The sequence below is a fragment of the Thermobia domestica genome, chromosome 2 (genome assembly GCF_964235325.1).
Source record: "Thermobia domestica chromosome 2, izTheDome1.hap1.1, whole genome shotgun sequence".
NCBI classification, from domain to species: Eukaryota; Metazoa; Arthropoda; class Insecta; order Zygentoma; family Lepismatidae; genus Thermobia; species Thermobia domestica.
Window position 1 is genome coordinate 321,457,432 of NC_137455.1, and position 27,527 is coordinate 321,484,958.

Here is a 27,527-nt window from a genome sequence, read left to right on the forward strand (position 1 = left end):
TCAAAATTATGGTACTTTACATACAAAAATTGACTATGCTTATAGCACAAGTTTATGAATGTATATGTCTTTAATTTTGTGGCTGCACACGCTTTATATGGATTGAGCACTTTCTTCTTTGGAACACGCACAAATTTTCCTTTTCCAGGTTGAAACACAAAAACTGGATTTCAAAGAGAAAGCACAAAGTAAAATAGGTTCCATGGACAATGTTAAACACAAACCAGGAGGCGGAGAAAAGAAAATATTCGACGATAAAGAATATTTGAAACAGATGGGTAGCAGCAAAGCATCTTCCAGCAAAGCGTCTAGTAAAGCTAGTTCAGAAGGCAGAGCGTCGGGTGCTCAGGTCAGTACATCTTAATGGTTTGAATATACAGTGAAACCTGTCAAAAAGTTGATTACTATCGGTTTCACAGAAATATGACCAACTTAATAAGTTCTAATTAAACTTTTCAATAAGCAAACTTCTTATTAAAATTTCGTTAAATTAAATAAAATACTACAAAAGTAATCAATTTTACAGGTTTCACTATATCTGATGGAAGGAATATTTTTGCTGATGTTATTTATAAAGATGTTATCTAATATCAATTATTTTACTACAAATGCGCCTAGAATTAATGTTTTTAGGCGTAAGGGGGCTGTTTGAACTGTAAACAAAGGAGTTTTATATAGCGTTATACAACCGTAATTAAGCATACGTAAACACGTACTCCTTCCAAAATTTGCGGTAGATATACAAGGAATTACTAACACACAAGGTTTAAAATTTGATACGGTTCTTGAACTTCATGTTGAAAATTTTAGGATGGAATTAGAATCTCCGTAATGCGTTCAAATTTCAAAGTTGTCCCACCAAAAATCGAACCCGTGACTCCGTGCACAAAAGGCTCACTTACTAGCCACTGGACCAGCAGGGAGGCTGTTCTTGTTTTATTATTATTATTTTAAGGCTTCTATTTCCCCTGCTGTTACAATTTATTTCATCTTATTAAAGAGCAGTTTATAGTGCTTCTTTTGTCTTTTAAGTCTCTCTATACTTTCGTTAATTTTTTTAGAGAATTTTTCTCTCTCTCTTATTCGCTTTCGTAGCTCCAGTTTGAAGGGGAGGTAAATTTTATTAGTATGGTTCCTGTTAATATACACCATATAATTTCCTTCACCATCTTTGTTTTTATTTATTTATCGTATTTACGCGATTTTAAGACGCACTTTTTTGTCGATCTTTTTTGCCTCCAAAATCAAGGTGCGTCTTAGATTTGAGTTATGCAAATTTGGACCAGATTAGATGGAGTTTTGACAAAAATTGCTAATCGCATTAGAGGAAAGATGATGCCGATGAGGAAACAAATGATGAGCAGTAACGTGTCAGTGTTGTGAATGTGAATGTGAGTGTAAAACAGAAGAAAAGAAACAAGTTTAAATAATTACTGACTAATTATTTGCTTGTTTGTTTATGTGTTGTAGATTATACCAATATAATATACGTCGCTATAATTTACATAGTGGTATAATATGGCTATAAAACTGACGTAAGCAAGTGTTGTACTGTAATTACATTAGGACAAAAGGCACTAGCAGATGTACATGAATTTACCGTAAATTCTAGCAGTATGTTCAATGTTTCTTTATTCTCCAATAACATTATTTGTTTTCCCATATTTATTAATCTTTTTTTTTTTTTTTTTTCATTCTTTAAAATCAATGCAGTGTAGTTTTATTATTTTTCATTTTCGCCAAGGGTGCCTCTTACATTTGAGGATTTTTTTCCAATTTATCCTTCAAAAATTGGGGGTGCGTCTTACACTTGAGAGTGTCTTAGATTCACGTAAATACGGTAATTTTATTTTTTATATAAAACATAAAAACCGTACATATGTTGGACAATTGACAATACATAATATTATTTGTTTGCATATTTTGCTTAAATTTTGTTTGTTCCTCTCTCGTATTTGAATTCTTTATTTACCAGTTCTTTCCAGTGTATTCTACGACAAAATTGACATGGACACACAACATAAAACATGAGAAGTGAAGAATTATAGTTCTTGGTATTTTAGAACTAATCTGTGGTTATAATTTTAGTCCAGAATTAGTTAGACTGTTTAAAATTCTTTAGTTTTGTTTCTTCTTCTTCTTTTGTCAACTTATTTTAATAATTAATTTTCTCTTCTTCCTGAGATGACGTGTTTGGTAATAATTTGTAAATCATTTGTTTTCTTCATTGGTTAGAATTTCTAGCATATTAAGGTTTCTTAATCTGTTTCTCACCGTGATAATTTATTCTGTTTGGCCTCTTTGCTCACAGTTCCATAATACATGTTCCATTGTTTGCTGTTGTTCACAATCACATAGGTAATCTACAGTAATGTATAATATTTTTAAGTGACTTGTAAAAGGACCATGTACCGAGAGGCAGCACTCCATGGTCTCTGTTAAGATTTCTTCATTTTCCTTTCTTATAATTTCACACCTTTGTGTGTGATGTGGCCGTTTTACATCTATTATTTCATCTAGTTCTTCCTTTGTTTTGGGTATTTTTCTTATTATTTCAGTAATTTTACTATACTTTTTCTTCTTTAACCAATATTTTATTGCATGTCTTAAGATCTGGTATTAAATTGGCTCTTTCATTGTTAGTATTTGAAGGAATTGTATCGGTAATGTTGAGATTATTCTACACACCTCTTTGCGCTTGTTGTTGTAATTTTTGTTTCAATTTAACGTTAGCAAATATGCAGTGTGCACATATTCCTGCTCAACATATTATTGATATTATTATTGTTTTGTTGTACAATTCCAGTATGTTGGCTAGTATTTTGAAATCTCGTTTTGCTATTGTTATAAGTCTGTGTGCTATTTTCATTCCTCTTTCTGTAATCTCATCTATGTGTTTTCGAAATTTAGCTTTTTGTCGATCCATATTCCTAGGTATTTAAACCCTTTTATTCTTTTCATTTCTGTTATTTATTTTCAGTTTATTTTTATTTTTTTTATTTTTTAACTGTTTGCCTCATTATAATAAATTTTGTTTCATTCGAGAATAGTTTTGGTTTTTTTATTTTGCACCACTCATATATTACATTTATTTTTTGTTTTCCTTTCTGTTCCAAATCTCTTCTAAAGGAAGCAACTATAACTATTGTTTTGTCATCTGCATAACCCACTACTTCTTTTGTTTCTTTGAGTTTGCCTAAGATTTCAAGTCTGAGTTGGATTACTGTGTCCCACATTATTGGTTCACATTTGATTCTATTGAACATTCTTTTGTTATCTCCTTTTCTATATGTAATCCTGGTGTTTTGTAATTTATCTTTCTGTTCTCAGCAGGCGAGTATTAACTTGTATAATTTTCTATCTACTCCCAAATCTTTTAGTCTTTTCAATAACGTGGGCCACCAAATGTCATCAAAAGCTCCGCTATCCAAAAATATTATCATTTGATGTTTTCCTGTTTTGCCTGGTTCTATATGTTCTATTCAAACACTTATTGTGTTTTGAGTGTTCCTTTCCTGAGCCAGTATTGTAATTTGCAATTTTCTACATTTCTGTATTTGTTTAATCTAGTTACTATTACTTGCTCGAAAGTTTTCCTATTATATTCAGCAAGCAAATAGGTCGGTATTATTTTGAATCTTTTTATCTTAGTCTTCTTTCTTTTTTTATTATCACCAATTTGGAAATTTTCCAGGGCATGGAAACTCTTTGTTGAAGAGAAAATTCATTATAAATTATGGGAAGGTAAGGTACCATTTGTCTATTTGATTTATAAAGAAATATGGTCTGATGCAGTCTAGTCCTGGTGCTTTCCATTTTTTTTAATCTCTTCATATACTCTTCCATTTCTTGGTTTGTCACTTTCCTTATTTTACCATCTTTTTCAGGCATTTCTTTCATTTCTTTCCTTGCTCTTTTCTTGTACAAAGTATCCTCTTCTACAGCTGATGGTAATAATGTTTCCATGAAGTAATGTATCGTATCTTTCCATCCTTCTATGAAGGCGCCATTCGGTTATTGTAATGTTGGTACGTTTGTTGGTTTGAAATCTTATTGTTTATTATTTTGTAGAGTTCCCCCTATAGGTCGATGTTCAATTGATCTTTAACGTAATTGTTCCATGTTTCCTTTTCAGTTTCTTTTTTTATAAGTATTTTTGTTTCATTTTTCTGTATTTTTTAAATCTAGTTTGTTTTGTGATTGAGTTCATGGTGTGCTGATACTATTTTCGTAGCTTACTAATCTTTTGTTTCAGTTTTCTTAGACTGCTAGTCAAAAATGTTTGTTTATTTGTTTGTCCTAACTACATCTTTATTTCTGTTGTTTTCTTTATCATCTCTAAAACTGATGTTTCTATCTTTATTGCAAGAAAGAAAGTATAAATTTGTATTTTGCTTTATTTGTGTTTGTGCTAAACTTATGGCTTTCCAAAGTTTTTGCCATTTTATGTAGTTTGGATTGTATTTTAGTTCTTTATTATTATTTACTTCTTGTTGAAGATTTAGTGCTTCCATAATGTCAAAAGGAACAACATTATGGTTGTTGCTTGTTGCCGATTCAGGACTTGCCAGTTATTTATTCTTCTACTTACTTTTTCCGTTGTTATGGTAACATCTATATTCAGCTACCCACTTGCCTTTTCTTGTGTCTGCGGTTCACCTTCTTTGTTTATTGCCCTTATGTTATTTTCGTTTACAAAATCTTCTACAGTTCTCCCTTTCCAGCTGTGTTTTTGCTATGTCATAATGAGGATCTTGAATTTTGCACATATGATTATATAATTATTTTTATATCTTTTACACAAGTTATTATATACTTCTATAAAAAGGTTCATATCCATACTGAATTGGCAGTACTGAAATGAAACTTTCTGTTCTTATTTGTATTTCCAAATATTGCGTCTACAAATCTTTTCTTTGTGCTATGTGTAGTATCTTTATAGGTGCCATATTTGTTTTTTCCCCTGTATTTTTCAGATGTGGTCTCTCTTTTGCTTTAATTATTTCAGCATCTGGTTTCATGTTGAATATTTTCCCGTTTGTTGTGTATGATTCCTGTATCAAGATTATATCAGCTTCAGCCTTATTTCGTACACTATTACTATAGAACCCGTGCATTTATTGCGTTATTGTAGTTATTTCTGGTTTGAGTTACTTTGTTTTGTGTTTGTCTTTTGTGAGTTGCGCATTCTTTCTCTGTTTTACATCTCATTTTTTTGTTTCTATTTGTGCGTGGAATACATATCTTAGGTTTGTCTCTGTTTACGCAGCTAGCCTTATGATTTTTCATAGCATAATGGAGGCAATAATTGTATTCTTCTCTTTGCAATACTTGCCGAGATGTCTGTACTATCCACAAGTAAGGCATTTTGGAATTGATACAAAATCTTTAACGCCGTGGACAAGGGCGCCTATCAAGGGGGACAAGGTGGGGCGCTCGCCCCCCTAGAAGAAATTGTACTTCAGAATATCGAAAACCCAATAGAATTTTTACATTAGTTGCAGCAAAATTTGAAACTATATTTGAAACGTCGCTTATACTTGCCCCACCCCATTGGAAACTACAACATGGGCGCCCTTGGCCGTGGACCTAGTGACATAAGTACACTTTCCTTGTTGATAAAAGCTTCCTTCTTATTCCAGGTGTCACTTCATTTACTAAGTGTGTCTTTGTTTTTTGGTCCGTTCGAAATCTGGGTTTTATTTCTTTTCTTGATTCTTCTACTTCAATTTCCTCTAAGTTTTGTTCAGTCAGCATTTAGCCCACACGTTCAAATCCTGTTCCTACGTCATAGATTATTATTACTTTTTCTTTTTTTCTTTCTGGGTTTCTCGACCATCAGAATTTCTTGTAGCTTGTTTTTTGAGACTAATGTTTATGTAATGCTCTGTGGCCGTTTCTATGATGAGTGTATTCTTAGTGCTTTTGATCACTATAATTTTTGTTCTCTCCCTTACTGGATTTACTGTTTGGTTTAGTTACTTCCTTAAGCTTGAAATGTCTTTATTGTCTTTTCCTTTCATATTCTAAGCCTCTATTCGTGGTTTGCTCGATTATTAATGCTCTTTTGCTTGTTTTAAAATTTAGCTTGTAAGGTTACTCACCACTCCTGAATATTATAACCTTTGCTCTTTAGTGTTTCCTATCTCTTGTCATAACTTCATTGTCTCTCGTTTTATTCTTTCGTTTTCTTCTCACTTTTTTTTTTCAACCTTCAAGAATTCATTGATGCCTTCAGTTTTTGATTGTTTAATGAGCCATTGGACCAGTGAAGAGAACTGTTTCAAGTTATTATTATTATTATTATTATTATTATTATTATTATTATTATTATTATTATTATTATTATTATTATTATTATTATTATTATTATTATTATTATGCTTTCTATGCAGCTGATTGACAATATAAAATGATGCATAATAGAAGTGGATGTATACATTAAAATTAAAATTATCGGATATTACATGTCAAACAAAACATGGAATTAGTAAAATTGTTGTATATTACCTTCCAATCTATATACGTATGCCTTTAATAGCACAAATCATTTTGATTTCCAGATATTCCTGAATAAATTATAGGAGAAATTTCTATTATTACTAAGTATGGCCATTAGATAAACATAGAACAAATTTCAATCAAAAAAACCTTTTATCATTTGGGAGCAGCGTGGCGATTAACTAAAAGTGTGCTTGACTTTCTGTCATACAAAAATTTGCAGTAGCACAAATAAAGATATTTTACTGAAAATCGTTTCCTGGGGTTTTCATACAGGACGTAATTATGGTATTTTCGTTTGATTTTGTGATTGATTCCACATTATTTATCTAGGCGATATTTGTGCCTTTCAATTTAGAAGAAAGTAGCACATAGTAAGGTGTCTTTCCTGTGGTTTTACCTGTCTCGTCATGTGAAACACATTTTCTAAAATGGCAAATCGTTATTACTCAGCATAGATGGAGGATGCTGCTCCTCTTAAATTTCTTTCACATCACAACCAAGGATCACTGTTGCGTTATGATTATCGTATTCTAGTACAGGTTCGATAAAAGCCAGTCATTAAGGGGAAAAAGTGGATAGAATGTTTTTGATGGATTTTATGAATTCTGACCCTGTTATTATCTTATTGTTAATTAAACGTGTGTCTAGAGTCGTTTCGATTATTGTATATTTAAGTCTAATAATAATATTTAATTACTTTGTATAGAATAAAATGAGAAAGGGTTAGATTGTGTAATGAACAAAATATGTAAATAAGTAAGTAAATAACACTATTTTCTAACGTGTACGTATAGCTTGCACTGAACTATATTTCTGTCTGCTGTGTGGTTTGAATTACAGAGAAAAAAAAACAATCCAAAGCTAGCTAGAGAGTATTGGAATTTTAGGGGAGGGTGCTTGAACAATTATTTGAAACATTTAATAGAGCCAGCAACATAAGATAGAATAATTTATACAAAAAATACTCGTTTTAGTAGGATGTATCAGGGAAAGAAGTTATTGGAGAACAAACCGCTCTGTAAGTTTAAAAGTGTGACTAACGCATGCAATATAATTGACGAAGAATTTGTTTATTTGTGCGATGTGCTTATTCAGGCACGTAGCCAGGGAGGTCCGGTCCCCCCCTCCTTCGAAGCCAGAAATGAAAAAATTAAGGAAGGACGAAACAAAAAAGAAACGAGATAAAGAAGAATCAGTGTTAAAAATAAAAAGCTACAGTAAGCTTTTGGTTACTCTTTCTTATGAGGAGATTTGTATTACTTGCAATATATGGTAGCGAATGAGCGGGATATGCTGGAAAAGTCAGGGAATTTGAAATTCCTAGGAAAGTCACGGAATTCTCAGAATTTCTGCTACTAGTCAGGGAAATTTAAAGCTTTCGAAAGCATAGTGCCGTTCTGTAACAGTGTGGATATTTTTTTATCATAATTTTTCATCATAGATTCTCTGTAGTATCAAACATATTATTTCCGGAACAGTTTTCTACTGCTCCTTTAACCTCTCATTTGGAACAGACAGTAGTTAACTTAATAATGGAAACAAAAAAGTTATGTGGAAAGAAATTTCTGTTAACATTTGATTCAACTAAAAAAGAAAGACAGATATTGCAAAATACTTCACAAGATATTATTGGATATGTATTTTTTATAATTGTTGAGGTCATAGTGAAAGGAAAATTGTTATATTTGAATGATCAAAGGAAGGAATGTAAATATTGTAAAATCTTTTTCAATACTTTTTTTATATTCTTTTATTTGAGATTTCTTCATAGTTTGTTATTAAAATACTTACTAACATATCCTCATTTTATTGTCCTAACAAACCACTATGCCAGTAAAATAGTTTAGATTGATCGAGTTTTTGGTGTGATAACCACAATATTTCATGTTACGACCCCCCCCCCCCCTCCGCATTTCGAAATCCTGACTAAATGAACCAATATATGTTGCCAGTAAAATAGTTTACAATGATCGAGCCCCTGGTCTGATGAGCACAGTATTTCATGTACGAACCCCCCCCCCCTTACGAAATCCTGACTACGTGCCTGGCTTATTATATTTGGTCAGTGAAGCAAAAGGAAACTTCTATAAAAATTGTCTTTGTTTGCGATATAATATATAGCTTTCTATTATGTACGACCATTTAATGCTTTACCTTTGACAAGTATCGAACCCAGAGTATACTTAATAATTACCTACCACATTTATCATATAATCTTAATAATTGCTTCCCATCTTCCTGTCTAGCAGCTTACATGAGAACTAATAACTACATAGCTACTCTGTATGCGATTTGCATTAACATAAACAAACAGAAGCAAATGCATGCTGCATAAACTATGCATAAATAAGTTACTTAAGCAATAAAATGAACAAGTCAATAGAAACATAACGTACAACAAAGTATGGACTAAAAAGTCATTAATCAACTTATATTTAGAAGCTGCGACTATTATACAATTAAGCTGGTGATTTATAACCAAATACTGTTCTACGTAAACAAATATATGTTAACCTCCTATGTTGTTGGGCACTAAATTCACTTTATCAGAATAAAACTTTAGATTACACACCATTATATTTTACAATGTAAATGTTATTTGTCGTAAGAATCAGCATTTTTTCATAAGTTATTAGCATCATCATGAAACATTTAAACGTTTAACCAAACATCAAATGATTTGGTAAATAATAACCACTGCACCCAAGAGAGGCCAATCATCACTTACTTGGCGGAACAGAACATCTCTCTTGTCTGTTCGTTGTGTACAAAATATAATCTTGGTTCTCTCTTTCTTACTACGTAGTAAAATACTGTAATATTAGTAGGTAGAAATCTTGGACTGTTTCTTTCCCTTCTAGTGGAGAATTTGGACAAAATTCTTGTTTAAAGGACAACGTATTTGATTTTCTGAAGACTAACAGCAAGTCCCATATGTAACATAAAGCTTGCAATCTCTAACTGTTATTATTAAATATTTATTTCATTTACAATCAATTTTGTACTTGTCTTGGTGTATATTGCGTGAAAAGCCTCTGGTTACATAGTCTATCTACCAACTTGATGAGAATTGCTTAATCCTGATTTCAACTACTCAGATGATAATTGATGTTCATCATCTGTCTTTCCTATTACTTGTTAAGGGATAAAATAATAGCCGCCAGGACAACTTTCCTTTTTGATATCAGACTATACATATATGTATGTCTAATTTTCCTAGCTATTTTAGTTCCGCGTTATTATAGAAAATACTATTCTTTGTTAAATATAGAAAAATATATTTAAAACTCAATTATTTATATACGAAACTACTTAAAATACCAATATTAATCAAAATATTTACCATTAGAAAAACATTATCTGAGTGCTTCATTTTTCGTTAAAATAAACTATAAAAATCCTTTAAATGAACAGAAAGATTCAAAGATCAAGGATGTCCAGGATATAGCATTATTTGTATTGTATTAAAGTAATATATGTTTAACGATTATATGTTACCATGACAACACTATAGTGCCACATTAGAATTAAGTTTTTAACTTAGTTTGAATTTATACATTTATTTCTAAAGGGCTTCTCTTTAGACAGTTTCACTTCTGAACTAACGTACGTAATATAGCTTTTATAAAGAAAATATTTCTATATTACTATATGATGGTAGAAAATTAGCTTCTAATTGTAGTGTGTAGTATGAATGTGTTCTTTCTTTATTGGTTTCCCTCTTGAGATTCCATTCTACATTTTTTTTATATGTATACTTTGATTCGCAGTTGCAGACCTTGGAATATTTAGTTAATAGATTCCGTGAAAATAGAAATTCAAATTCAAGAAACTGTCAGAAAATTATTTAAAATGTGTAAACTTCGAGAACTTGAGTCTTTATATCCTCACTTTTTATTAAAGTTTGCCAATTAGAATTTAAGCAATTCAGTAATCTAAAAAAAAATAATAAAAATAAAATAAAATAAAATAAAAATTTTCATAAACTACAGTATGACGTATCACGTTTTATTTTCTCGCAACACCACAGAGTATGAAGTGGTGATATATCGGTTGTAAAAGCATTTTTATATACGTTGTTTAGAAAGCAGTTAATAAGTAGCAGCAGGGTGATAAATCTTCCGTAAACAAAGACATATTTCTGGTCTCTAGTGTCTGTTTCCTCACTATAAAATAATATACAATAAAACCTGAACATATAATAAACTTCATTCTCATTTTATTTAGATATTTATATTAACCAGAGGTGGCTTGGAGGGTAGTAATATCAATAAGAATTAAATTTTATCACTTCAAACTAAGAGAAGAAAACTTGCCTAATGTTCTAATACTCGTATACAACAATTAGTATATTACCAAGTTTTTTTCCCTTCGTTTGAAGCTATAAAACTATAATTTTTAAACCATGTAACTACCTCAAGAGCCACTACTGATCTCAATACTATTAATACATAGAACCTACTTGAACAGCTATGTTATAAATAAACAATAAACATTTTGGTCATCTATTATATTCATTAAAATAGAACATATTTTAGTGATTAAAAATCGTCCAATTTTCACTGATGCCATATTAGAAATATCAAGACAAACAGGTAGGAATTGAGGATTAATGACCATAGGTCGAGAAAAAGGTGAAAATATTCAAAAATTCCTAGACATATTTTCAATATGTGCACGCAATTTCCTGTTAGTTTTGTAGTTTCACAATCCACTCGGTCGAAAAGATATCACAGCCTTTATATGCCATTCATCCTGAGTGAGTTTTTTTCTGAGTTTTTCTCATTCACACCAGGCAAATGTTAGAATGGTACCTAACATAAAGGTTCTAGGCTGCTTCTTTCCTTCCTCAGTTCCCACTGAGGGACGTTATTCCTGATACGTGAAGCAATAAAATGGCCTTCGATGTCGAAAGTTCAGAAATATAATTCCTATTCCAAACTCCTGTAGTTTTCTTTTCCTCTTCTTCTTCTTCTCATCCTTGATCTTCTATTAACATTACTACTATCATCATCACGAATACTACTGCTTCTGTCAACGACTGCAAAGCTGTTGATAATGTTGTCCCATCTGCTTTCATAGCACTCAAAACAGAATTTAATTTGGATTCTTTTGTATAATTATGAAAGGTTTTATGACTCTTGTCTCTTTAAATCTTAAGATTTTTTTAATGATCTCTTCTTTATTAAGGTAGTATTTTGTGTCTTTAAGGTTTATTGAAAGACCCAATACAAAGGATCATGCATTTGCCATCCCTGAATTCTCTTTTATTTTAGCGTACTCTTTTGTCATGCTTGTGTACGAGTTTCGCATTATTCAAATAACTCGATAAGTACCTGCACAATCTAAGTGATTGGTAAAGAATTTTTTTATAATAAGTTTTTCTCTTGTTTATGTAGTGAATAAATGCGCTACTGAGCATTTTTGCTTGCTGAGTACTTTATTGTAATTTGTTTGAAATAGGATTAAATAATAGCGTTCTTTTTTTATATGAGTAGTTGAATTTAGGCTCCGAACCAAAAGAGCTTCCTCTGGAAATAGATGCTGGTTTCCCACACCAGAGGAGCATACGCTACCATATAGCCACGAGGAACTCCGTTTCCTCTCTCTCTCTCTCTCTCTCTCTATCTATCTATCTATCTATCTATCTATATCTATCTATCTATCTTTAAATCTAACAATACTCCATCTGTATAGCCAGTTGTTGAATTTAAATATTTCGAACAATTCAGAAAGTAGTGAATAATAGATTAGCAATTATGAACAAATTGAATTCAGTGTACATTAAATTAGCATTCTTGAATACTATTCAAAAGTATATTTCTGTACCTTTATTTCCCCATTGATTACACGTGTATTGTATTAACCTAAATATCAGTAGAAATATATATATATATATATGTGTGTGCGTTTCCAATTTTAAGAAAACTTGATAAACTAATCAAATAAACCGTGCAAAACTCCTTGTTTCCTTTTCTAGTCATTGTTGTGCTAGATTACTTTGGAATCAACCTAGCACATCTTCAACAAAACACAAAATATTTTAGATAAGTGAATGACATATTACATCTAATTAAAAAGAATTCACAATTGGAAATTTAGTACGAGAGTCAAAATTATTTATCATAGATCCTGAATATTAACAGTTTCGATGTACGGTTAACGCATCGGTACTGCAAGCTGGAGATTCCGGGTCTGAGTTTCGGTCCAATCAATCACTTTTTCACTCTTTGTATGTTATTTCTTTATAAGTGGTCTAAACAGAAGAAATATATCATCGACACTTTTAGAATTGTCGACAAGAAAAGAAATATACGTATAACATTTGCACTGTAATACTATTAAAAATTAATTCCAGTGTATGCATATTGTAAATACTTTGGTATATTTTCAGATATGATTTTTTTTAATTTCTTGCTTTCTTTTAAATTCTGTTCTCATTGAACTGCTTTTTATCAGTTTGCTTTTATAATACTGATAATGGGATAAAAGAAAGTTAGATTCGTTTTAGTTGAATCAACTAATATAGTACATAGAATAGAAAACTTGGTTTATATACTTATATTTACGCATACTAGTTATTAACTTTTCTTATTCTAATCATTTTAGTTCTTATATTAATTGATTTTATGATATGCATAATAACGAGCCTTAAATTGTTCGTCAATTAAGGTTATATTAAACTTTTGTCTATTAAAATAAATTCTTGATAACTATTAACTTATTTTCTTAAAAGATTGTCTGAGCAAATTTTGTTCTTTCTTGACATTCATATAGAGCCTTATATTATTTCTTGTAGTATCGTACACAGCATTTTATAAATTGTATTACGAGGTACTCTAATAATCGAATATCAAGTTTTGTATTTAGTAGTTATTATGTTAAGTTTCAGGAAAATATGACAGGCATTTTCTTTACTACGTGTAAATTTAACATCATCTAAATTTACCCTATATTTTAACTTATAATGTTTGGAAAGAGGAAGGTGAATTGAATTCTGAAATTCCGTCTCTTTTTGTGCACAATCCTATTTTCTTTCTTCTCTTTCTTTCTTTTCTTTTTATTTCTTTTTTTTTCCACTAAAGTAAATTTTGATACAATTTTGTTACTTTGGTATCTTAAATACCAAGAAGACGATCATAGTTGCTCCCATATTCTACGAAGTGCTCTCCCAAGAATTAGGAAAATATTTTGAATTTTCAATGTACATATAAGAATAGATTGATGAAGATTCTGATACCTTATTTTCCTTGAAAGTAAAAGCAAACGCATTTCACAATTAAATATTAATATTACCAAAACAAAGGTTGAAGCCAACGCTCTAACCACACTGCAACACTATTTCTTGTGAGACCAGCGAAACCAAACAGTGCAGGGGCTGGTCAGAAGAGAGATGAGTGACTGTACTCATCGACGATGTTGGCATTTCGGTGTTCATCAAGTGTCACGAGAATAATTGGAAAGTTATTTGAAAGAAGGAAGTAGCGGATTCTGGTCTAGAAAGACAGTATTAACAGAGAGGGGAACCGATGTGCTTGACCATCCATTGCCCCAAAGGCACAAGTCGGCTAGTTGGCCCTGGCTTCCTAAAGGTTGTTGCACAAGGAGTGTAATATAGTTTAGTTTTAAACAAAGGTTGAAAAATTTCACTAAAGCTGGATGGGGAATCCACTATCCATTCAGAAAGCTCTTGTGTGAAAATCTATTTTGCAAATGTACAATAAATCATTCTTTTAGAAATTTTCATTTTGCAGTAAACCTGCAGGCTTAAGAAGCTTGCATTACAAAAGCATAGTCTTTTAGAAAGCCTTTTGGTGTCTTGTGAATTCAAGAATTTCTAGCTTGTAACATAGTTAATATTTATCTATACATTAGTCGTCGTTGGTGAGACGTGAGGTATAATGTGAATGATTATGACTATGACTTGTGTATGTACGTACACACTGAAATTTTACCAGGCATTCTACCCAGGCTTGGGAGACAAGGCTGTTTCGTCATTACAACACGACTTCTAAGTTGCGTTGAAATGCTTTGTGCAGTACACTTTCAGAGATTAAGTATAGTAAGGCAAATTCAAATTTTTCATAGAATGTGTACTCACTGAGTTGTAACGCATATATGTATCACAAGCTTATATTCCAGAAAAATTGCATTTTTAACACATTCTATCTTTTTAAGATATTTAATTTTCATGACATTACATTAAAATAAACTGACTTAAACTGACATTTTATATCTATAGGTCAAATGGTTTATCTAGCTTTGAATCTTTATTTCTTGTCCATATTATTTTACAAACAAGCTAGGCACAGATAAATTAAAAATTAAATGGATCAGAGTAAACTTTGAATATGATTAGTAGTAGGATATTGAAATACATTTTGCGATATGTGGGAAATCATCTGAAAATACCATTTTTCTAATATTTTGCACGATTTTAATCCTTGGCGGAGTTAGGTTGAATTAAGAATTTACAATAAATATTATACAAACTTTTCAATTATGAATTTATCTACTTTTATTCTCGTTTGCGTATGAAATGTTTCTATTAATGCATATATATGTTTTACGCGACAAATTTTTCAACTATTGTAAGGCAAGTATTCTAAATTAGGGCCTACCAGTTTCGGATCAAAAATACTTGAAATAACAGTTGAAGATAGATTTATTTATCTCTTATCGAACACACTCTGACTTAAAGTAATGCTTTGAATTGTAGGTTATAGAGGGTTTTTTTTTATTCTCTAACTATCATTTCTTTACTATTTTTCCTTTGTTTTGATCATAAATGTTTTAGTGTTTTAAGAGACAATCAAAGTCGAACAAAACAACTCATATATTAATATATCTTTATTAATAAATATGCAATAAATTTTACCTCGGAAGTAATATCTAAATGTGGATTGATGGATCGTTTTACGATAAAAATTAAATCTGTTCAAGAATTTAGTTTGAAAATTTATCACAATGAGCACTTTGGCTGTGTGTGGATCCATACGAAGTGGTATTTGAAAGCAGAAGATATACTATCTCGCTTTGGATGACTATCTTAGCCCTAAATACCCTGCGAAAACTTCGCTTCGCTTTACGAGAAAATTATTTTCTATGTCCCGAATGCTTCAATTGCTAAACTTTATTCTAAGTATTCTGTAGGATTAGTTTGTTTATCACGTACCTTCTCTCTCTCTCTCTCTCTTTCTATCTATTTTTCATGTGACTTTTTTTTAAAAATCCATATGTGACTTCCCCGTTATCTTTATAAAATCTCCTTTCTGTCCTCAACCATAGGTTGGTACAACTTAGAAATTTTAAAACTTTTCTCTTCCTTTGGAGAGTTGTTTTATATTCTGATCAGGTCTCTTCTTCGTAATTACATCTAAATATTATATCCTTGGTCTTCCTTTTCTTGGTTTTCCTTCTGCTTTTTCTTTTATCAACAGTGATCCAATTGAAATGCCGAATAAGATGTCCAAGCATTCTGTTTCTTCTTTTTCCTTTTATCTTCATTATTTTTCGTCCTTCATTAGCTTCCTTTAGTACGTCTTCATTCCTTTTCCTTTCGGTCCATGATATGCGCAACATTCTGCGCCAACACCATATTTCAAATGCTTCCAGCATGGATATTTCAGCTTTTCTCAATGTTCACATCTCTGAGCCATAAAGCGCTCCATACCAGGGTCTTAATAAATTGTTTTCGAACGTCCAACGACACTTGATGTTAGCAGTCCTTTTTTCCTATTGAATGTTTGTTTAGCCTGCGCTATTGTTGAACTTACGTCTTTTTTCACTTCTTCCGTCCGAGGATATTAGACTTCCTAAACAGAAAAACGTTTTAAGGTCTTCAATTTTTTCTCCCTCTAGCCATATGTTCATCCTTTTCTATCCTGCTCTTGTGCACTTTATTACTTCCGTTTTCTTCTTAATTATCTTCATTTTGTATGTTTTTTCCAGTTGGTCGTTCAGGTTTGAAAGTGCTTCTTGCAAATCGTTTTCGTTCTCTGCTATCAGTGCTATGTCGTCAGCAAACCTTTCTAAAATAATCCAAGTTTATTGCATAATTCTAAGACATATATTTCATTATTGCAATATATATATCTATATACATGTATATCTATATCTATATCTATATCTATATCTATATCTATATCTATCTATCTATCTATCTATCTATCTATATATATATATATATATATATATATATATATATATATATATATATATATATATATATTTATATTTATATATTGCATATGTATTCTTTATGCCGAACAGACATTTGATCAAACTAAACAAATGATTTGTTTATTTTACAATTTTATTTATTTATTTATTTTAGCTAGCGTTGCACATTTATACCAGGAATTGAACTCAAAATGACGTTTATACCAGGAATTTACTCAACGAAAATGCTACTTTTAATTAATCGCGAACACTTGACTTATTTTGAAGTAGTGTAATTTCATTCATGTTATTTACTAAATATATGCACTAAATGAACATGTAATGTCTCTTTTCATGTTGTTTCTAATATTTCTCTGTGCACATTTCACATGTTCATTTTTCATCTCTTAATACTGCATTTTACTAGTATTTATGTAGTACAGAAGTATGAAAGTAGGATAGTACAGTACTCACCTCTCTCTCTGTTGTAGGAAAATCTTATGTGCTTGTGAATGTGTGCTTGTGTACTAAATATTTCTGTGCGCTCTCTAGAAATTGCAACCCTTCCTTTCCCTATCCCAGTATTTGTAGTAACTTTCTTGTACTTTTTAGTAGCTATTAGTTTGACAATGCCATTTTCATTTCTACTTTCGTATTTAACCCTACCTGTTCAATCCTGATTCTTGTTCTTTCCATGACTAAAGAAATAGCAGTGGTCGAACGTTGGCTTTTAAACGTGTTTTGCAAACCAGGAAAATTTAAAGGTAAGTTAAATAGCTGAATAGTCAATTCTGATGTTCCTCTTAGATTTTCTTCCGTCATATGATGTTTCACGGCAAGGGAAAGTTTTGAATTAACATCTTCGGTTACGTTATAGTCATTGTACTCCATCAGCTGGCACCATTACAAACTGAATATATAGTTGACAATACAAGAAAAACTAATATCGAGAAACGAAATACAAGTTATATCTTTACCAGTATGATTTAAACTGTATTATAAGCTTTGAGGAATAACACTTTAATAGTTTAATACGTATAGTTATGAAGTATTGGTCATACATCAATGTTACTGTATTACCATGATAACAAAAGCTGTGTGTGTTCAACTTACAGACCACTTGTTAAGGTGTAAATAAAATAACAACGTCCGTTAAAAGATTTTCTTCGCGATAACTAAGATTGAGAACTGGAATGTATATAATAATACATATATCTACTTCTATCATTTAGTAGTTTCAAGTAGAAGAAACCTAACCTGAAGTCAGACATGATTTTTACCTTGTACCATAGATTGGTTTCTATGCAGAAATTTGAAAATGCGGAAGAATTGTTGAATGAACTCTTAAATACAATATAAGATAGCAAGCATTTAATAGAGATTCGTACTCATACAATACCTCTTTTCCTCCTTGTTTCATTTCATACACTGTAGATAAATTGAAACTGAAAAATGCATTGTGGAATATTATAAACAAATACAATGACATTAAAACAAATAAATGTTTGCATTAAATAATTTCGAGAATTAAGCACAAGATAGAAACGAAAAAAAAAATCGTCTTTGCTAATAGATGAAAAATATTTAATTTAACTATTTGAAGAAACGATCACGTTCACAATGTTCATACTGAATAATAAACGTAAATTTTAATTCATTATTTTTCAGCCAATCAAAATTTAATACTATACTGTCAGTTTGTCACGTACATGTTGAAGCATTTCTATTCATGTGTGACATAAAGAACGGTCATCCATTTGTTTAGTCATTTTGAAGTCGAATCATATTGCGATTGAGCTATACAGTATAAAAATATTGCAATATTTAATTGTCCAAATTTATATTATACGTACATATAGGCTAATTTTTGCTGCATATTTAGTCATAAATTTTGTTTTACAGCAATTGCGAGGATCGTCGGGAAAGTAAAGAATGTTTTAGCATGGATAAACTAAAACAAAACATATCAGTACAAAACTTTGTTTACAAAGCCTTAGGACCTTACTTTTCTATGTAATTGCCATCGTTGTAAGACATTTGTTACCTCTATAACGTGGGACCAGTTTTTCAATGCCGATGTTATACTCATCTGCCGCCAAAGATTTGAGCAAACATTTTCTTGTAACCAAGGTGCACTGTCACTACTCCATACAGGAGCGATCGTGAAATTTGTAAAAAAGATTCATGTAACGTGCTCAAAGTGAAACTCCGCGCCGGTTTTCCTAAATTTTTCTTCGACTTTTTCTTTCAGTTGTTCCATAACAAGTGGTAGCCTCCCACTCCGATCTTCATCACGCACGCTGGTCCTTTCTTGGTTAAAGATAATGCACCATTTTCTCACTGATAACTCGTTCATTGCACTATCATCATAAAAATTTTTATTTGACTATAAATTTCAACAGGTTTAACTCTTTGTGCCTATTAAAACGAATGACACTCTGTACTTCACATTTGGTGGGATTTTCGATTGGCGCCGCAATTTTGAATCGTTGCAAATAACAAATAGCGCACAGAATTAAGACTCGGCTCGCACTGAGATGAAGGAAGGAGCTAACTGCCGCGCACGCGATCACAATGGTGAGGGGTCGGTGCCGTGCGCGATGCGCAATCGTTCTTTACTTTCTGAACGGCCCTCGTATAAATTTGCAAATATCAGCTAAAATCTCTACAAATTTTATTGGAAAATGAAATTCAAAATTTGTTAATTCTAATATCAGACACCACTAATTTATTCAGCTTAAAGTTTTTCCTATAATTGTTCTTACAGAATTGATAAATGTATTGGTTTTAATCGTAGTCGTTTCTCTATTTTTAATTTGTTTTTCATTTATTTTGATACAAGTTTGAGAAAAGATGTGCATGGGTCTGATCATGGTTGGGTTATGTTAAATACACATAAATGTCTTTTAGAAAATATTATTTCTTAATCTATTATGCGAAAATATGGTTTATCTTCACTACAGAATACATATAACTTCTTTTATACCACCCAAAACTTCCAGCATCATCATTAACAAATGTTTATAAACTCATATACTTATAATATAACACAATTACGAATATAATGTAACAAATGACTATGGACTCTGTATATACTTACAAAATTTGCTGATCCATACTTCAAGGAGTTTTACAGTTTCACAATATTTACATAGAGGTATTTCCTTCGGGATGTTCGCACTGGTATGTTCCGAAACGTTTCTTTCAGTACTCTCACTTCTTCAATTGAAATTTTCAATACATAAGGACTTAGAGCCAGCCATTAATTATAAACTATACTTGAAATTTAAAAAAGTATGTTATCGGTATTTATAACAAGGATTAAGTTATAACCTTATACACCATAGAGATTCAATATAATGGTCATGTAATTTTCATAGATATTTAACTACTATTCCAGGACAATTTTCGTTTGATGAGATTTTATTCATGCTGAATCCTTAAATTGTTAATCATCTGATATGAGTATGGTAGTAGATTTTCTTACCAACATTGTTATACAATGTAATAGTATTTATCATTACATTTAAATGTGTACATATGATTCGCTTATTTACACTTGAACAAAAAGCTATTTCCGTCAATTTGATTACAAAGCGAAAAGTTATTTAGGATACGAGGGTAATTCAAAATTAATGCCTCCAAGGTGATATCTTTACTTGTGTTTGACAGATAGTACCGTCACAAGTATCAGTGGAAAGCTTGCAATGTTAGCTACAAAGATAGCATTATTTTTCAGTGTAGTCTCCATTACGGGCAATGGTACGCATTGTTCACCACGACAGTTTACCCTGGTGGTGGTGAGTTTGACCAAATCCATGAACTGAAAGTACGCTCTTGAGACGGTGATTCTTGGAAAGCTGAATGCTTGCGCGAGTTCAGAGATTGGGTGGCTCATGTGTCTGGCCCCGACAAAGTAGCCACGATCAAATGCGCTGAGGTCTTTCTTACTCATCTTGCACTCAGCTGTTACTCATACAGCTCGCATAAGGTCTGACGTTCTCACTGTTACATACCACGCTCTGCTATTATATTCACCGGGTCGAGCACAGCGTCATTTTCCAGGACGGCTGCTATCTCTAATTTAATTACCCATGAGTGTATAGTTATTTGTATGGTGAAATTAGAGTTGTTTAAGTTGGCCCACAATAGCTCTAAGCATAGATCCCGTTTTAATCTACTAGAAGCTTTTACTAAATGAAGCTCGAAAAATTAGATAAATATATTTTAAAAATCTATGTATTGACATGTGTCTTGTTTATTGTTATTAGTTATTTAGTTATCGTTATGTATTATGGTTTCAATAGTGTTACAATTAATACAGCACCTTTTCTCATTATAAACCTATCAGTAGGGATAGACTGAGTCAGTTTTATAGTAATGCGTTATTTATACTCATTACTTACCTTTCACAGTTTTTCCAACCATCATAAGTGCCCACATTATTTAAAACTTCTTTCCAAAACACAATACTTGAAATAGGTAATATGCTAAAATATTTAATTATATTTATTGATAATGTTCAGAATAACTATTTCTCGAATGTTCCCTCTTAATTAACAATACTAATCAGGTAACATATCACATTAGCTACACTAAAGCGTGAACAACAACAAAAAAAAAAAAAAAAAAAAAAAAAAGATAGACTGGAAAACCGTATCTGCACAATAAAGAAGGCATGCCATTTGACTAAACTGTAAACACGAGCAGATGCTCGGTGTTTGTCTACCTCTAGGCCACAATTGTCCGTTTGAAACTTCATTAGTCATGATGTCACGAAAGGAGAAAATGGAGGTAAAACGCATCATTTCATACTACGACAATGAGGTAGGCAAAAGTAAGTTCAAAACAATGCTTCATTTTCGCGACGAAAGTGTTCCAAAAAGCACGATATACCGAGTGATCTTCAGGTTTTAGGCTACCCAGAAAAGAAGTCACCCCAAACTTGCCGTCCAACCGTGAAATCAGGACCGAAGATGATGACGTAAGTGCAGAAGTTGTTTCAATGGGATCCATCGATGTCGACTCGCCGTGCTGCACAGAAGTTAAAGCTGAGGCAGTCAACTCTGCATTTTATAAAGCAGAAAAAGTTGGGAATTAAGGCATACGTAAAGAAAACTGCACCCAAGTACATCAAAGATCAGGAGAAGCGGTCAAAGTCACAGTGCCGTTACGTTTACCAAAAATCCCTGCGCAAAGTCCTCGTAGTGAATGACAAGACCTATGTGCCTTGGGAGCCAGATGAAGTTCCAGGAAGGAGGTATTTCCATGCCTCGGATCCAGCTGCGCTACGATACGACGAAAAAACGAAGAGGCAGAACAAGTTCTTCAAGAAATTATTGATGTGGCAAGCAACAGGCAGCTAGGAGACAGTTTCGGAGCCCTTTATATCTGAAGGCACCATCAACGCCAGCGTGTACCTCTCAGAATGTTTAAAGAAGAGCTTGGTTTCTTTCTTATCTGGCCGCTGAAGAGACGGCGTTTTGTTCTGCTCGGATCTTGCATCGCACTACGCCAAGAATGTTGTCGAGTTTCTTCGTAGCGAAGGCATCCCCTTCGTTGAGAAAGCAAAGAACCCGTTTAATGTAACCGAAGAGCGGACCATAGAGGCATTTTGGGCTTTATGTAAACAGAAGTATGCTTAACGTCCTCACAGAACCCAAAACCTTGGTTTTACGCAGATTTGGAAATCTTTTAGCCAAGAAGTTGCGCGAACTACAGGACTCAACCTGATGCGAAGGTGGATACATAATCTATGGGAAATTGGATACAAAGGCATCCAGAATGCCAACCTTATTTAAATTGTTTGTACGGAGTCCTCATTCTTGTGTACTATCTCAGTTTGGAAATAAATTTCAAAAAAACATTTCAATCCTTATAGTTTCCAGTCTACCATTTTCTTGTTCACTCTTTAACTGCCAAACTATGGCCAAAGAAAATGCTTTGTTGATCTTTAGTAAAGTGACTCATTATTCAATTTCAAAATTCACTAGTTTCTCTAGAACTTATGTAGTAATACAATTCGAACATTCTGTACTTATTTACTTTTAGAGTAATACTTGGTGTGAACAAATGTGTGTGTTCTAGAATTTGATTGGATGATAGATTGCTACTATTGCATAAAAGCGTTTTAAAGGCAATTTAGTTCTTTAAAAATACTGATGCGAATATACATTTAGCGTGGAGAGCTGTTCCCATGGTTGAACTTTATCTCAAGAAGTACCGTAGAGATACAAAGTTTCTGTAACAGATGCCAGAAAATTTGATGCAAAATATCTGCATAGGTTGTACATCTTCTGAATACTCGCGTTATCGATTTCTTATAATGTGTAGTTCAATATTTTGTTGATTTAACTAAATTTCAAGTACCACCTATCTTTCAGTATGAAAAATTCTTATAATAAAACCTCTGCTGTCATAGTGTGCGTAAGTGGCAAATTGTAAAGGAAATATAAAAAATATATTTTTTTAAAAAAAAAAATTCAACGATCATTGTACGTGTACATAAGATAACTTGCAATAGAAGAATGCATATACTAATAAAAGCTCAAAATAGCTTAATTAGTTCCTAAATTCATTCAAGATAACTTATACGAGTATATATATATATATTACCCTGTTGATAGGACTATTACGTACTTCTTTGGAGAATGCTTTGCTACAGGCAGGATATTTATCAAATTCGAACTCTTACAGTTAGTTTCACTAAAGTATACACAAGAAACTGAGTTTTTATTTTACATAGATTTATTACCTCAAAGTAACACTCAGTCAGTAAAATGAGAAGTATGAGTCAGTAAAATGGCCAATTCAGTTTCATATTTCAGGAATGCAAAATAATTTTCAGAAAGTTTGAATTGACCTTAAATTATAAGTAATATATTAGTAGTTCACGAACTATTTTCGGTCCTCTTACTCATTAAACAATAACTTATTGTTATTTTGAAGTCCATATCCAACGTTCTTTATGCCATACATATATAAATAATTTTCATTTTACGATCTGAAACACTAAATCGTTACGGATCTACTATTATTATTAGTAGTATTAGTATTCATGTTTGTCTTTTCTTAAAGGAAATAATAATTGCTAGTTTTGTTAAATAAGATTTAGTTTATTCGTGTTGTGAAACATCATGACATGTACAATTCGAAATAATTTGTATTAATGGAATTTTTATTTATATATATATGGAGCTGACATTAATGTAACATGTATTCAGAAAATTAAAATGAAAAGTTTCTTTTTTTTTCTTTTGCAGAGTCCAATGCCGATGTCTCCCCCACCACTGTCCGAAGAAGGCTCACAGGCTGAAAGTTAATGTTCCAAACTGTAGCCTCGTTCCTGCAATGTGATTGGTTGGATTCAGAGAAGAAGCAAAACAATATTATTATCCAATGGTGAAGTAGGATCGTATTTTTATTTTGCAGACGTTTTTCATTATCATTTTGTACAGTCATATAAATTCTTTATAAAATATTAATATATTGGTAACATATATAGATATATATGATGTCACTATATATATATGTATATATATATTTATCAATGCTTATGAAGTAAATACTTCTTCAGTACTTAGGATACGCAATGTTTAGTGTAAGCTAATGCATACTTAGAGAAAAAATGTTATAAAACATTAAAATATCTGTAAGTAATATATATATAAATATATATAATTTTGTACATACATTTCTTGTCACGGTCATGGTTCCCAAATCAAGTGCTTTTAATTGTACGTTCGTTTTAGCTTGTATTGCATTAGAAGACTCTGTATCATCCCCCATTTTTCTAGTAGTATGGAAACGTATGTCTTTGCGCATGAAAACTTTATACGTTCTCAAAATTTGTGATAATAGAAAGAAAGAAAAATGAAAATGAACAGAAATCCAGTAAACCAAAAATAACAAATATTAAAATAACAAATAATTTCCAATAACAAATTTATACAGAAAACAGTGAGAATACAGTTACAACGGAGGAAGTTGAAATTATCAATCATATAGAAAATATATAAGTTCATATTATTTAGTTTACTGTTACGTATAAGTTCATTCTAAGCTCTATTAAAAGTAACTTTACTTTTGCTAAACTTTAACCACAAACTAACCAGAATAGTTTCATTTGTAATTTACTGAACTATTATAGTAAAACCAATAGTTAATAATAACAACTTAATACTGAAAGATGCAAGAATGCAAACAAGAAAATTCAGAGCAATCACATCTCCTACGAGAAGAAATACAAAAATATTTGGTGGAAGGATAATATACCTCATGATTCATTAATAAATGAAGATTTAATTTATTTATGTAGTGATAATAGTAGAACAGTACTAGACTATGAAACGACTTACTATGGCGTGTAAGAAAACATTTACTTATTTCCTTTTAATGATGATATATCTTGCTATTATTAAAATCTTATATCTATAATTGAAAACAAGACTAGAACGAAAACTATACTACCATTTTTAATAAAAATGTTTTCGTCATATTTTTTAAACGCAATATTATAACTAAATTTTTAAAGGGACACTGAATAAGATAGTGGTGATTAGATAATGTAAAATTATCAGAAAATCAAGGGAATGAGATCAAACAAATGATTCTGTCAAATTAGTGAAATAAATTAATAAAAATGTTTTGTAAAATTAATTTAAGAGCTTACATTAAATTGATATGAAAGAGAAATATGATTGTTTCTTTTTTTAAATTTTGTTTTCGAGTCTTTTATAGGTGATTGAAACTATAATCCATTTCTACGCGAAAAGTAAATAAAATAAAATAAAATAAATAATCATAATACGTTTTTAATTCTGTAGTTAACAAAAAGTACTGCTGATAAGTGTAAAATATTAAATCATTTTTTTTAAAAAAAATACGTATTGGTTCATATAATATTACATGGATTTTTTAATAATTTGCTTTACGTGTATTGTTGACATGTGCAATGTGCATATTCTAAAAAAAACTATTGCTAATAATGTGTGTTTATAAGCACAAATAATCAGGAAATTTTGACATTTTTACGTCACCAAAAAATGATCTTGAGGAAATTTATACATAAATCTAAGTGTTCATTGTGCTTCGTATATACATGTATAAAAGATCTATTCTGTAGGTAAATTGGTCTTTATATAAATGCTTCTTCTATTCCGTTATTAATTTTTACTATAGAAAAAAGATTTTTGCTGCTTTGTAAGTGGCTTATCTTTGTGAATTTGAAAGAGAACAATTGTAGCAATTAAATTACTAAGCTTTGGTAGAAATTAATATATTCTTGCATATAAAAATATATAAATATATGTTTGAATTATGTATTTGTGTAAAAGTTTATTGTGAGAGTCAGTGCGTGTATGGACGCGTAATATGCATGAATGGAAAACGCGACATGTAGAAATGAGTGACGACGTGCAATCATTTTGTTGGCTGGGCAGGTGAAATATTTTGGAAATGGTATATGTATATATACGCAAGAAAGGACAGGGAAAATAGTTTTTTTCTCTTCGGGAACGAGGCAGATAAATATATATATGTGAGAGTTAATTTTCGTGATAGCATCACCAGACCTGCCATACTGGTGCTACACTTATTTATTTAGAAGAGAGTATGAGTTTCTTATGGTGGTTAAGTGAATGCATACTATATAGTGATGATGGACTTATAATAGCAGTAGCTTCATAGACTTTGTCTACTAATTATCTGAGAGTTTAAAGAATAACCTAGTAAAACATATTTAAGAAATAAATAAAGTACATTTTGAGGATAGTGTACGTGAAGAGGAGAAGCGTTTTATCAAGAAAGGGTAAATGATACTTTATTGTAACATACTGAATCATATAGTTCTGTCATTTTTTTCCATTTCTTTGTAAAAAAAATGTATGCATATAAAAACATTCTCTTTCCTTCTTAAACTGTGTTTCTTTGTTAGTTAATCGTTACGAGTAACAAAGCTCGTTTGTTTAAAAGCAAAGAAATGGAAAATTCTAAACTAAAATACCATGTGTCTCATTCAGTCCTTTCAAGTAAGAAAATACATCCTTTGTAGCAAGTGTCCTCCCTGTTAGGCATACATACATGAATACCGAAGTTGGGAAAGAAATATCATTCATAGAAAAATAAAAATCCATTTCGAGCTCCATATACAGTAATATGGTAATTTCAGTACCATATGCACGATTTTACACAAATTTGTAACTGTTTCTTGCTTTCAATTCGTGCTTAACTCCGCTGCAGCAATATGCCTCAATGTGAATATACAAGAAAATATCGAATATGTATAAATAACTAAATACTAGTTACGTTTTCCGTTTAGTGTATGTCAAATAAATTAACGCAATCGCTACTCTTTAAGGTAACGTTGATTTTGCTTTACTTGGGAACTTCTTTTGTGAGTAAATAAAACAGATAATACCTTCAGTACGCGCAGGAAATAATTTCTTTGCTTAAGATGTACGCAAATTGTTTCACAAATATTTTGTAACTGTTGCACGTGTTGCTTTAAATTCTGTCTGTGTTTAATCAGTGCATTCACTTCTTGTTCTGCATGTATGATAAATGAAATAAAAATAAAATATCCTCTGTATTTAAGGTCAATTTTATTTCTTTGCTACCTTCTGCCCAATACAAAATAAAATCGCAAAACTTTATTAATAAATGAGGTCAGTAATATTTAAACCTATATAGACTATATAAGACTGTATTATTGTCTGCGGCACATATTTTTGCTGCTGTCCAATTCATAGATTCCGTTTCGGACCTTATTAATTTTATTTTTCTCGAGAGCTGGTGTCATCTTTAACTGTTGGGAATTTGTATTTTATTTATTTCTTTATTTATTGAGAGCCATTAATACTTTA

The 27,527-nt window shown here is 31.3% G+C and overlaps 1 protein-coding gene across 1 annotated transcript in view; it reads left to right on the forward strand.

The window, feature by feature from the left end:
- tau (microtubule-associated protein tau) overlaps positions 1–27,253 on the forward strand; it is a 219,478-nt gene extending 192,225 nt beyond the window's left edge. Inside the window, exons 9-10 of the mRNA XM_081749033.1 lie at positions 149–349; positions 23,928–27,253. Of these exons, the coding sequence (XP_081605159.1) occupies positions 149–349; positions 23,928–23,987 (261 nt within the window). The 3' untranslated portion in view covers positions 23,988–27,253. The remainder of the gene's footprint in view (positions 1–148; positions 350–23,927) is intronic.
- Positions 27,254–27,527: the final 274 nt, after the last annotated feature.